Below are 11,944 nucleotides of genomic sequence, written 5' to 3' on the forward strand. Positions count from 1 at the left end.
CCCACTTTATAGATAGGAAACTGAGGCTGATATAAAATAATGGGGCCAAGGCCAGAATCGAGTTGTGTCTTACCCCAACCACTCCCCATTGGCCCCCCTCCCTGGAGTACAGTGGAGAGGCCCAGGGCATAGGTAGCACAGGCCACCTCTGTAAGTTTGGTGCACACACAGCAGAGTCCCAACCTTGATGATGATCTAACAAGGCCGGGCACGGTGCCTGGCACAGCTCACACACTTAAGTCATTTTGTACAGCATTTGGTAGTTCATCAAAGTATTGTCAAACCTGTTACCCCACTTGCTCCTCTGTACAAACTTGCGGGGGCAGTTATCCTACCTTACAGCTGGGCCCAGACAGCACCCAGCTAGTGAGAGGCGGGTCAGGCACTGTCCCAGGCCTGACTGAGTTGTAGTCACCCAGTGCCCGCCCACAGATGAGCCCTGGCCCATTTCCACGCCCAAACATACATGGCGCGCGTGGAACGTCCCACTCACGGCAACTTCTCATCCAGCTTTATTGGGAAGACAGCAAGCTTAGGGGTGGGCCAGGTCTGGGGCGGGGTGGGAGGTGAGAATGTTGTCACTTTCAAGTGACTTTCGGGACTGCCCAAGATGCTGGCAGGGTGGGTGGGCAGGAAGACTTGGGGTTTCGAGGTCTCAGAAGGCATCAGAGGCTGGAGTTGGTTTGGCCTCAGAGGCTGAATCCCAGAACCCAGTGAACTTGCCCTTAAACGTGCTCCAGTAGTCTTTCAGGGAACTGAAGCTATCGGTCATCCAGCCCCTGGGGGTTAAATCAGTGAGGGGAAGTGATGGAGGTAGGGGTGAGAGCTCATCTGAAGGCAGTGGGGGCCCCCACCAGATCCCCACTGCCTCTCCTCCAACCCTCTAATCTCACCCAGCAACGCCCCTGAGACCACAGATGGGGACGCTCTCAGCTGCCACTCCAGGCAGAAGAGATGCTGAAGGGGGTGACAGGACCCTAGTCTGTCCAGGCTGGGGCAGCCCTTTGGGCCAGCCTGGGTCTAAAGCGAGCTGGAGAGGAGAGGCACGGCAGGCCACCATTCTGTTCTAGGGCTGTCATTCTGTTCTAGGCAAATGATGCCCATGAGGGTTGCACAGCCCAGTGGCTCTGAATGGGGTGGCGCAGTGGGAAGTGGTCTGTCATTTGGAAAATCATCAGAGGGCAGCCCGGGTGGCTCAGCGCTTTAGCGCCACCTTCGGCCCAGGGCGTGATCCTGGAGACCCGGGATCTAGTCCCGTGTTGGGCTCCCTGCATGGAGCCTACTTCTCCCTCTGCCTGTGTCTCTCATGAATAAATAAATAAATAAATAAATAAATAAATAAATAAATAAATAAATAAATAAAATCTTTAAAAAAGAAAAAGAAAAGAAAATCATCAGAGGATGAATTAGCTGTGCGACCTGGGGCAAGTCATTTAACCTCTCTGAGCCTCGATTTTCTCATCTGCAAAATGGCAAAAATAACACCCACTCTGCAGCCAGTTCTGAGGACCATGAGGGTCTGGGACTGCCTCAGCTAGGTAAATGCTGGTGACTGCTCCCCGCCCCACCCAGGGTGGCCTGGACGTGGGGGCGGGAGCTTGGGAGACGAGAGGACTAGAAAGCAAGGCAGGGTGGGAGAGGAATGATCGATGGACATCTGCTCACACCGGCCCCAGGGCTTGGCACAGGCTGACACACACACACACACACACACACACACACACACAGACACACACCAGCTGAAACTGGGTTGGATGGAGCCTCTCAACCCACCTCCAGCAGTAAAGGAGGATGGAAGCAAGAGCCAACATGGCCTTCCTCAGAGCTGGGCAGGGTGCTGCAGGAGCAAGGAGGCCCAGGGAGGGAGGAGGGGCCGGAGGAGGTAGGGAGGGTGCCCTGGCTTTTGCCCTCTCCTGCTTGCAGCGAGAGCCCTGGAGGGACCCCAGGGCAGAGCCTGGAGGCTCAGAGAGGGGCAGGGCCCCCTGGGGTGGGGGCAGGGGGGGTCCAGGGAGCCGGCCCTGGTGCGGAGAGGTGAGGGCATACCTGGCCCGCTGCGCCACCTGGGACTCCTGCACGCTGGTCAGCGTGTCCTGGGCCGTCTTGGTGGCGTGCTGCATGTAACCCTGCATAAGGCCCAGGAGGGAGGGGTCCTCTTCCTCCAGGGCTCCTGTCAGGAGAGCAGGGCCGAGTGGGTAGATCCGCCTCTGGGGAGCCCTTGGCTCTGCCCTGCCACCCCCCCGGGGCCCGGGATTCTCAAGCCATTCCCAAGGGTCCACCCCCGCCCCGGCCGCCCTGTCCCTAGCCCTGTCCCCACGAGCTGCTTACGGGCGGAGGCCAGGAGCGCCAGGAGGGCAGCGACGAGAAGGACCCGGGGCTGCATGGCACCTCTGTTCCTGCAGGGAAGGGCCTTGTGAGGGGCACCCTGACCCCTGCCCCTCTGCCTCCGGACCCTCCCTGGGGAAGTGGCGTGGCCCCTCCGCTGGGTCCTGAGCTGGGTCGGGCCAGAGGAGCAAGGGCCTGCTGCCAGCGAATGTGGGAGACGCAGGGCTTTCAGGCGGGGCCGGCGCAGAGCCAGGCTGGGGACAGAGCAGAAAACCCGCCTCAGGCCCCCCCACAGGGTTCTGGCCTAATTCCTGCCACTGACATGTGGGGGGACTTGGGGTAGCCCTCTGGCCCTGTCCAGGCCTCAGTTTGCCTGGCTGGGGTGGGACTGGGCTCTAAGGCTCCTTCCAGTCCTACACACGCAGGATGAGGGGCAAGTGTGCCCTCAGAGCGGGCAGGTGCCAGCGGGGCCACGACATTGTAGCTTTCTCCGGGGAGCCTCGCTTCCCCCCAGCATGCAAACTGCAAGTGGGGGCCGCTCCCCCAGCCCTGAGGCTTCCTGGGCTCCAGCGAGCTCTCCCCCAGACTGTGCTGGCAGTCAGGCAGGGACCCCCTCTGCCCCTGCTCCCCCCTCCCTCCTCCTCCTCCCCAGGGGCATTACCTGGAGCAGCTGCCTCTTGGGATGAATGGAGCAGACAAGCAAGAGGCTTCTGACCTGTTTTATATGGTCTCCAGGACAGCGGGCACAGAGGGCTCAGTGAGCTGGACAAAGGTCACCTGCTGACCAGTCTAGATCCTGGCCTGAGGCAGGGTGCCCAGATGCAGCCAGGCCTGCCGGGAGAGTTGGGAAATCTGTGAGCACCACGGTGCCCACGCTGCTCTCCTGCTGCCCTGCAGGCCAGGGGGGTGCTCAGGGACTGGGGAAACCCCACTTATCCCAAGTGGCCTGGCTCCCCAGGGAGAGGCCGGTGATAGGGGTGAGATTAGGGGACAAGCGGGCCCCATCTCAGCACTTCATGCGTGGTTTTCAGATCCCTCCCCACCCCCACACCCTGGGAAAGGCCTGCAGGGAGTGGGGGCTGGGCAGAGAGGGGATGGGCTTCTCAGGCTCCCCAACAAAGAACTCAGCATGGGCTAGGGGTTTGTCTAGAGTGAAGTCGCAGAAGACCTGTGGGCAGGGGCTTGTGTGGGGTTTACACACTTGAGTCCTACTTGCCGCTTCCCCAGGAGCCTCCCCAGGCTGAGCCCAGAGCAGGGGTTGGTGGGAGAACAGAAAACACTACTCTGAGCCCAAGGCCTTTGTCCTCCCCTCCCCCCTAACCCCCATCCCACCTCCTACCCCCACCACCCCTTGCCCTCTGGACCCACTGATAACACTCCCTGCAGCTCAAGGCTGGGGCCTTGCATGAACTAGGACAGCCGGGATCCATTTCCAGCGCTGAGCCCCTCTCACCTTGGGCCTTGGTTTCCAAAACTTGAAACCTCAGCCCTCATCGCCCCCTGGCTGGCCCGGGAGCTGAAAGAAAGCAGTCTGGTCAGTCGGTGGAGAGAGGGTGCAGGGGAGCTCTGTGGGGGGCTGTCCAGGAGAGGCCTCAGTCCTCTCTCCCGGTGAAGTGTCCCGGGACCCACACTGGGAGCCGTAGCCTGGAGAGCAGGATGGGAGAGGCTAAGACTTGGGAGCCAAGGAATCCTGGCTTTAAATGCTGCCTTTGACACTGACTCCTATGACCCACCTGACATCTCAGAGCCTCAGTTTTGACTCCCTTAGAAAAGGGAATAGAACGCCGATAAGCAAGAGTTGTGGTGCAGAGTAAGTGAAATGTGTACAAAGCAACTGGTTCATGGAAGGGGCTGGATCAACCTCTTTCTTCTTCCCAAACACCTTGTCCATCCCTAGACAGCACAGTCTGAAGGCAGGAGGAGCCTCCAATGTAGAAGTAGGGCTTTTGGCAGGCAACCATCTTCGCAGGAAGAAGCGACTAACCCAACAATATGAAATCGAGGGCCTGGGAAAGTGGCCTGGCTCCACCCTCAAAATTCTTTATTGTTGGCTGAGACTTGAAGTTTCTCCATCAGAAATTCATTCCTTTGATTTAAGTCTTGTGTTCTGTTAAGATGCAAATAGATTCCTGGGAAGTTGATACTAATAACCCCATTTTGTAGGTAACAAATTTAAGGCTCAAGGGGGTAGAGATGCACCCAAGTACACATAGCCTATCACCCGTAGAGCTGGGAACAAGAATCCAGGTCTTCAAATACCTACACGGGTACCAAACCAAACAGCTTAGAGAGATGAGACCCTCGGGGATTTATCAGCCACCCGTACCTCTTCCTGAGCAGACTCTGGTGATGGGGTGGGGAGGAAGCTGATTAGGTCACTGAGAAATCTGAGCACTGGGGAGGGTAGAGAGCAACTGTTCTCCTGTTCTGGCCTGTCCCTCAGCCCCAGAGGTGAAGGCCACAGTGGGAATCCAGATTCCAGGGGGGGCTGGAGTACAAAGTCCTCGACCCCGGGGCCTGCTAGAACGAGCTGGCTGGATCTCTGGGCCCTGGACCCTCCAACTCCCTTGGCCTGTGTTTGGAGGTTCTGGAGGAACCTGTCCTCTCTCTCCTTTGTAGCAATGGGCCCCCTGAGGCCAGGGAGGTCAGAAGATGGGGGCAGAGAGACCCAGAACGGTGGTGCTGAGCCAGGTAGAGAACCCAGGTGTGCGGGCCCATGCAGCAAGGATGTGACCTGCCATGAATCCTGGGCTATTTTCTCTTTCAAAGGGTTCGGCGCATTTGGGGGTCTGGACCCCTCTGGGGGTCGCGGGAGGGGCTGTCTTGGAAGGGGCCCTCTCAGTGGCCAGCCTAAGCTGCCTGGCCCTCCGTATTGTCTCTCTCCTTCCCACATTGGCTCCTCTGGAATGAGGAGACTGCTCTGGGCCTGGGCCAAGACTGGATCTAAAGAGTAACCAGCAGTGGGTGGGGAGGGTGGGAGGAGGCTTGACCAGCGGAGGCCGAAAATGATCCCCTGCGGTTGGGGAGGCTCTCTCAGCTTACTTGTGTCTGCGTGAGGCTTAGCACCCAAACCCCTGTGACCCATGCCCCTGCCAGTCGGCTGGACTGGGAGCCCCGATTCAGCCCAGCCAGCCAGAAGACCTGGAGAAGCCAGCGTCTGCGCCCAAAGAGAGCCAGAGGCCCAGCTGGATGCAGAGTCTCCTACTTCCATCGGCAGCTCGAACACTCTGAGACTGGGCACTCATTCTTCCCCGCTCCCAGCACAAATCCATTCACAGGTTGTACAAAACATGCGCACTGACTTTGGGAAATAAATGCATTCATTAGTAGCACCCACCCACGACACGTCAGGACACAGCACACCCCCCTCGTGGCTGTGGCTGCTCACATAGGCCTGTACCAGTCCATCCCAGTCCCTCAGCCGCGTGCCCTAGCTTTGTGCCCACACACAGCTGGCTTATTTGCACACTTATGTGAATCTGTACACATCATGGCAGATGCTCTCAGACACCCTCAGACAGGTGCAGACACTCCCATTGTGTGTACACCCTGCAAGTGAGACAGGACCTGTCACATGCTGGTGGTACTTGCTGTCAGACTGTGAGTCCAAGAGGTCAAACTGTAGCTGAGGTGTCCTTGGTGACTCATTGCTCTTTTCATCTCTGGCCCCCAGGGAAGGGATGGGGTCACTTAGCACTGACCTTCGTACTCACCCCAGGCTGGACTGGGCCCAACTCGAGGCTAGGAGCAGGCGTCATGGCTAGTGTTGCAGGGACGTAAGGCTACCAGGGCTGGGACGTGGCTAGTGCTTGATGAGCACCTACTGTGCGTCAGGCATTGCTCCCAGCACGACATGGGTGGTCTCACTGAATCCTCACAGCCCAGGAGGCAGGTACCATTCTATGCCTCACCAAGGCAGCCGGGGCTCAGAGAGATTGGGAGCTCTGCCCTGAAGTCACATGGCCCGTAAGTAGGGAGCCCAGACACAATCCCAGGCACTCTGGCTCCAGAATCTGTGCCCTCACCAGCTACTAGGAGATGGGAAGAGCCGCTCCATGAAGGTGGAGCTCCCTGACACTGGAGGGGTCACCTGGGCGGCGTGGGCGGCGTGGGGACACCGCAGGGTACAAGCAGCAGCAGGCCTTTTAGCTGTCCTCAATCCAATGAGACATCCAGCCACTGCTGGAATATGAAACACGGAGGCCTGATGAATCAGGCTTAATGCACGTGGGCTGACCCATAAGGGCAGGTGCCAGGAGCCCAGCTACGCGCCAGGCCCAGTGCAGTAGGACGGGATTCGTCTGGTAGTTAGTCGGGGGCTCTGGTCCAGCAGAGGGACCCACGCTGACCAGGCTGCGTTCTCTTCTTGGTGGGTAGCTTTCTGTGACTGTGTGTATGAGCTTATTTGTAGAGAAGGTGAGAAATCCTGTAGAAGACCTCCTGGCCCCCGCCCACATCCCCCAGGGAGATGTCCCCCAAGAGGCTCAGGTCCTGCGATTCAGCATAGGCTGACTGCTCCTGCCCAGGGTGTGGCCAGGCTGGGGGCAGGAATCAGGCCCCAGGCCAGCGGTTCTCCCTGAGTTGTGCCCCTCCCTCCCTGGGAGCCCCAGAGGGCTGGCCTGACCCTGCCAACTCTCACTGGAGGGGTGAGCATTTTACTGGACCTCCTGCCATGGTCCAAGTCAGGAAAGCACTATTATTATTAATAACAGCAACTACTTGGTAGCGCTTTCTCTGCACCAGGCATTATGCTATTCATGCCACGAGCAATATCTCATTTACATAAGCTCAGCAACCCCATGTTTCAAAGGAGACACTGAGGCTCCGAGTGAGGCCAAGCTGAATCATAAGGCCCAGGTGACACAGTTTGGCAGTGGTGGGACAGGAAGCCCACTTACAATACAGGACCCTGCCCACTCTGCCCAAAGGCTTGCAAGAGCCCCTGTTTCCTGGGCACACTTTGACAGAGCGCTGGATTTCAGCTTGTCATCCCTGATGGTGGCCCTAGGTGTCCCAGTCCAGGGTCTGGTGCTCTGAGACAGAGTCTGCATGGGGGATGGAGTGAGAGGAAGGCTCTCTTCCCTGGGGCAGACACAGGAGATGTGAACTTTGCCCCCCCCCCCCAATCTGGCTCAGACCCAGAATTGCCAGCAGGGCCTCTGGGGCATTAGTCCCTGGCTCAGGGGTTCCCTAGGCCTCCTTTCTCCCACAGCTCCTGGCTCCCCACCCTCCCTTCCATACAGGGTGGGGCATACACACAGAACAGCTTCTTCTGACTGCTGCCACGTTGTCTTGGGTCACGAAAGTCCAAGAGGCCTCCTGGGAATGTGTCACCTTCCAACGTGGAGTCACATTGGGGAAAGAGGCAGGAAGGCAGCCTGGGATGGGGTTTATATGTCTGGCTGGCTCTGAGATTGAGTCAGTTCTGACAGCAGCACAGGTGCTGGCTCTCTGGTCCCATCTGATTCCAGAAAGATCCAGTGCAGCACGAGGCTTCTCCAGCCCAGTGAGAAGCCCAGGATGTTCCTGAAGGCTGTGGTTCTGACCCTGTCCCTGGTGGCCATCACCGGTGAGTAGAAGCTGGCTTTGGAAGGGGCCTTTGGGCAGACTCCATGTGCTCCATGTACGGGCAGGGTGAGAGTCCAGAGCTCAGGCAAGAGGACGGTTCCAAATGCCTTCATCCCGCAGCTGGATGCAGAAGGCTGCTGCCCACTTGCCACTCGGTTCATAGGAGGGCTGGCCTCTTCAGGGTGCTCTGCCCACTGGCACTGGTGCGAACCCTTTTATATGCCCCTGTGACTTTCAACTAGGGAAGCAGAGGGGGAGATGGGTGGTGGGGTTCGCCCACCATCAGCCAGTCTGCAGCTCAGGGCCAATGCAGAGTGGCCAGGAAGGAGGTAAGTCCTCATGAATCACTCTGTTTCTGCCTAGGTGCCCGGGCTGAGGTCAGTGCCGACCAGGTGGCCACTGTAGTGTGGGACTACTTCAGTCAGCTGAGCAACAATGCCAAGGAAGCTGTGGAACATCTCCAGCAGTCTGAGCTCACCCAGCAGCTCAAGTAAGAGTGGCACAACTTGGGTGGTGGGGCTTCTTAAAGACCACGCAGTGCCTTGGTGAGGGCCGAGCTCAGAGGCAGGAGACCCGATCTTAGAGTACCTATTGCCCTGCCACTAACTCACCCAGTGACCCTGACCTCTCCAGATCTGAGATCTACATTTGCACTCGAGGGGTTGGACTAATAATCCCTAAGGAATCTTCCTGCTTGAAATTTCCAGAGTGTGACCAAGGGCCACATCTCAGCATTGAGAGTCATAGAAGAAAGGGAGGGAGAGAAATTCATGGGAGCATTCCAGAAGGGTGGGCCCCTGTGAAATCATGGGGAGGCAAGTGGGGATATTTGGGCAGCCTCTGAGGGTGGGCAAGCGCAGGGAAACCAGTATTTTGAATCCCCAAAAGACTGGAAGAGGTCCAGAGCATAAGGCTGTATTAATGAATGTGATCTATGTCACTGCACACTTGAGCTGGGATGGACTTTGACGTCTGCCCTTTTTACTTTGGGGGGTGGGGTGGGGCAGAAAGCAAACTACTGGAGGTGGGTACGTGACTCAAAGTCAGGGGACAGTCAGAGATACAAGGTAATAACTTAGTCTATTACATCCACTCTCCCAAACTGTGATCTACCCGTGAACTCAGTACCCCCGAACACTCACCTGTCTCAGGCAGGTGTGTAGGAGGTGAGCCGTGCACAAGGGACAAGGTCCCGGCCTGTGATGCCAAGGGTAACGGGGGCCCCCTTGTGTCCTTCCCCTGCAGTGCCCTCTTCCAGGACAAGATGGGGCAAGTGAACACCTACACCGATAACCTGCAGAAGAAGCTGGTGCCCTTTGCCACGGAGCTGCACGAACGCCTGAGCAAAGACTCGGAGAAGCTGAAGGAAGAGATTCGGAAGGAACTGGAGGAGCTGCGGGCCCGGCTGCTGCCCCACGCCAGCGAGGTGAGCCAGAAGATCGGGGACAACATGCGCGAGCTGCAGCAGCGCTTCGGGCCGTACGCGGAGGAGCTGCGCACCCAGGTCAACACCCACGCGGAGCAGCTGCGCAACCAACTGACATCGCACGCGCAGCGCATGCAGAGCGCGCTGCGCCAGAACGTGGACGACCTGCACTCCTCGCTGACCCCCTTTGCCGATGAGCTAAAGGCCAAGATCGACCAGAACGTGGAGGAGCTCAAGGGGCACCTCACTCCCTACACCGACGAGCTCAAGGTCAAGATCGACCAGAACGTGGAGGAGCTGCGCCGCAGCCTGGCGCCCTACGCGCAGGATGTCCAGGAGAAGCTCAACCACCAGCTCGAGGGGCTGGCCTTCCAGATGAAGAAGAACGCCGAGGAGCTGAAGGCCAAGATCTCAGCCAACGCCGACGAGCTGCGGCAGAGGCTGGCGCCCGTGGCTGAGGACGTGCGTGGCAAGCTGAAGGACAACACCGCGGGGCTGCACAAGTCTCTGGCCGAGCTGAGCAGCCGCCTGGACCAGCAGGTGGAGGAGTTCCGCCGCAACGTGGGGCCCTACGGCGAGACCTTCAACAAAGCCCTGCTGCAGCAGGTGGAGGAGCTTAGGCAGAAGCTGGGCCCCTATGCGGGGGATATGGAAGACCACCTGAGCTTCCTGGAGAAGGATCTGAGGGACAAGGTCAACTCTTTTTTCAGCACCCTCCAGGAGAAAGAGAGCCAGGACACGCCTGTGGCCCTCCCGGAGCAGGAGCAGGAGCAGGAGCAGGAGCAGAGCGCTGTCCCTTTAGAGAGCTGAGCTGTCCATGGTGCTCACGGCCTACCATGGACACCTGCCCTGCCCGGCCACCTGTCTGTCTGTCTGCCCCAAGGCAGTTCTGGCACAAGCTTGAGGACGTATGTCCAGTGGAAAATGAGACTACCTCTCACTACTCAATAAAGCTGCTCAGAAACTAGTCCAGTGTGGTTGCGAGGGGACTTCTCACTCGGTGCACTGGAGGGGGCGCAAAACCACTGCTCAGCAAAGCTTAGCAGGTGCAGGGGGGACACCAGGGCTGGGGAGATGAGATTGCAGGAGGGCTGAGGGCAGGGTGTGCTGATGGGGGTCTAGAGGGTGCTCTAAGGGAGGTGGAAAAAGATGTCACATGTTACCCAAAGACAAAAGACGCAGCCCAGTTACACTCACTCAGCCCACAAACATTTATCGAATGCCCTCAGCGTGCACGTCACTGTTGTAGGCAGCGGGCAATGAGCCAAAGAGCTCTTGTGGGCCATGGGTCTGACACGGTGCTTCAGTCTGCGGGAGCCGCGGAGGTGGGCCTGACCTGGTGCCTGGCTTTCAAGGGCTTGTGGCAGTGGGGAGACTGTCCCTCCTTCCATAAGCTCTTCTGTGCCTTTAACTTGATTTGTTTTTATATATGAATTTTTGTTTATTCCCCCCTATCCCACGCCCATTATAGGCTTGACCCATGCTTATTTCAGAAATTCCCTGACTGTTAATCCCATGGTATCCAGAGTTCTGGAATGCAACCTAGAGACAGGGATGAGGCCTGGGAGGTAGGGTGGAGCAGGTGCAGGGTCCTGGGATGCTCTGTCTAGGAGCATCGTGTGAAGCGGTTAGCATGTTTAGGGCCGAGGTTGCCAGCCAGGGAGAGAGGGGTAGGGGGCAGGGAGAGAGGGGTTGGACTGGAAACAGTCTCAGCACAGCCAGCTGTGGGCAGCTGGAGTGGTTTCTCCCCCAACCCTCACAGATTCAGAGACCTCCTCAAGGAAGGAGCCCCAAAGAAGAGCCAACTCAAGTTTTGTCCCAAATGACTCGACATTCCAGTCGTTACTGCTAAGTCTGCAAGTCCAGCTGAGCACCCCTTTCCTTCCCAGAGTGGGGTGCAGGCTTTGTAGGGTTTTCCTTAAGGACACCCAGAACATGCCCTAGTGGGGCAAGGCCCAGGGAGTATGTTCTGGGGCCTCCATCCCTTTATCCCTCCATGCCTCCCTCACACAGTAGCTCCAGGATGGGGGCCCACAGGCCCAGGCCACTCTGCTCCTGGTGTCAGCCTGAGCAACTGCTCAGGATTATGCTTGGGAACGAGGTAAACCTGAGTTTGGCTCTTGGCTTTTCTACTCACTACTGGATGATTTGGGGCAGATGAGTTGACCTGTTTTGGAAACTAGGGATAACAGAGGTGCTCAACCCACAGAGTTTTGCAGTGTTTGATGAAACAGTGCATGTTAAACACTCAGCACAAAATCAAGCAAGGTCCACGTGCAACAACTGTTCACACACGGCCGTGGCTGCAGCCATGGCACAACAGATGCCTGGGAAAAGAAAGGGGTGTCCCCTCCGTGCTCACTCCTTTTCCCCTCTGCACCAGATCGTACATCCTATAACATGAGGCCACCAGAACTGGTCAAATGCAGACCCCGGCGTCCCTCCCGGCCCTAGGTGCTCTCATTCTCACACCCCGGGTCAGTAAGGCAGCTGCTGCCCCCTGCACATCTGGCTTCCTAGCACGGCAGGAACCTACCTGTAAAGATACCTTGACAACCCACCATGCACTTGGAGGTTTACTGGCTGGCTTTGGGCAAGGGCCAACTAGAACAAGGCACTAAAAGGAAG

General features: G+C 57.9%; 2 protein-coding genes across 2 annotated transcripts; one reads left to right on the top strand and one right to left on the bottom strand.

The window, feature by feature from the left end:
• Nucleotides 1-494: 494 nt before the first annotated feature.
• APOC3 (apolipoprotein C3) lies at nt 495-3,125 on the bottom strand. Its single transcript, XM_025999184.2, has 4 exons — nt 2,984-3,125; nt 2,326-2,393; nt 2,044-2,167; nt 495-779 (listed from the first exon to the last, which is right to left on the bottom strand). Exons 2-4 carry the CDS (start codon nt 2,378-2,380, stop codon nt 656-658), a joined length of 303 nt encoding a protein of 100 aa, XP_025854969.1. The 5' UTR covers nt 2,381-2,393; nt 2,984-3,125; the 3' UTR covers nt 495-655.
• A 2,962-nt stretch (nt 3,126-6,087) lies between these two features.
• APOA4 (apolipoprotein A4) lies at nt 6,088-10,281 on the top strand. The gene is made up of 3 exons (XM_025998875.2): nt 6,088-7,891; nt 8,254-8,380; nt 9,136-10,281. The coding sequence occupies exons 1-3, from the start codon at nt 7,843-7,845 to the stop codon at nt 10,124-10,126; spliced, it is 1,167 nt and encodes a 388-aa protein (XP_025854660.1). The 5' UTR covers nt 6,088-7,842; the 3' UTR covers nt 10,127-10,281.
• Nucleotides 10,282-11,944: the final 1,663 nt, after the last annotated feature.

Source organism: Vulpes vulpes, chromosome 12 (genome assembly GCF_048418805.1).
Source record: "Vulpes vulpes isolate BD-2025 chromosome 12, VulVul3, whole genome shotgun sequence".
In the NCBI taxonomy this organism is placed as follows: domain Eukaryota; kingdom Metazoa; phylum Chordata; class Mammalia; order Carnivora; family Canidae; genus Vulpes; species Vulpes vulpes.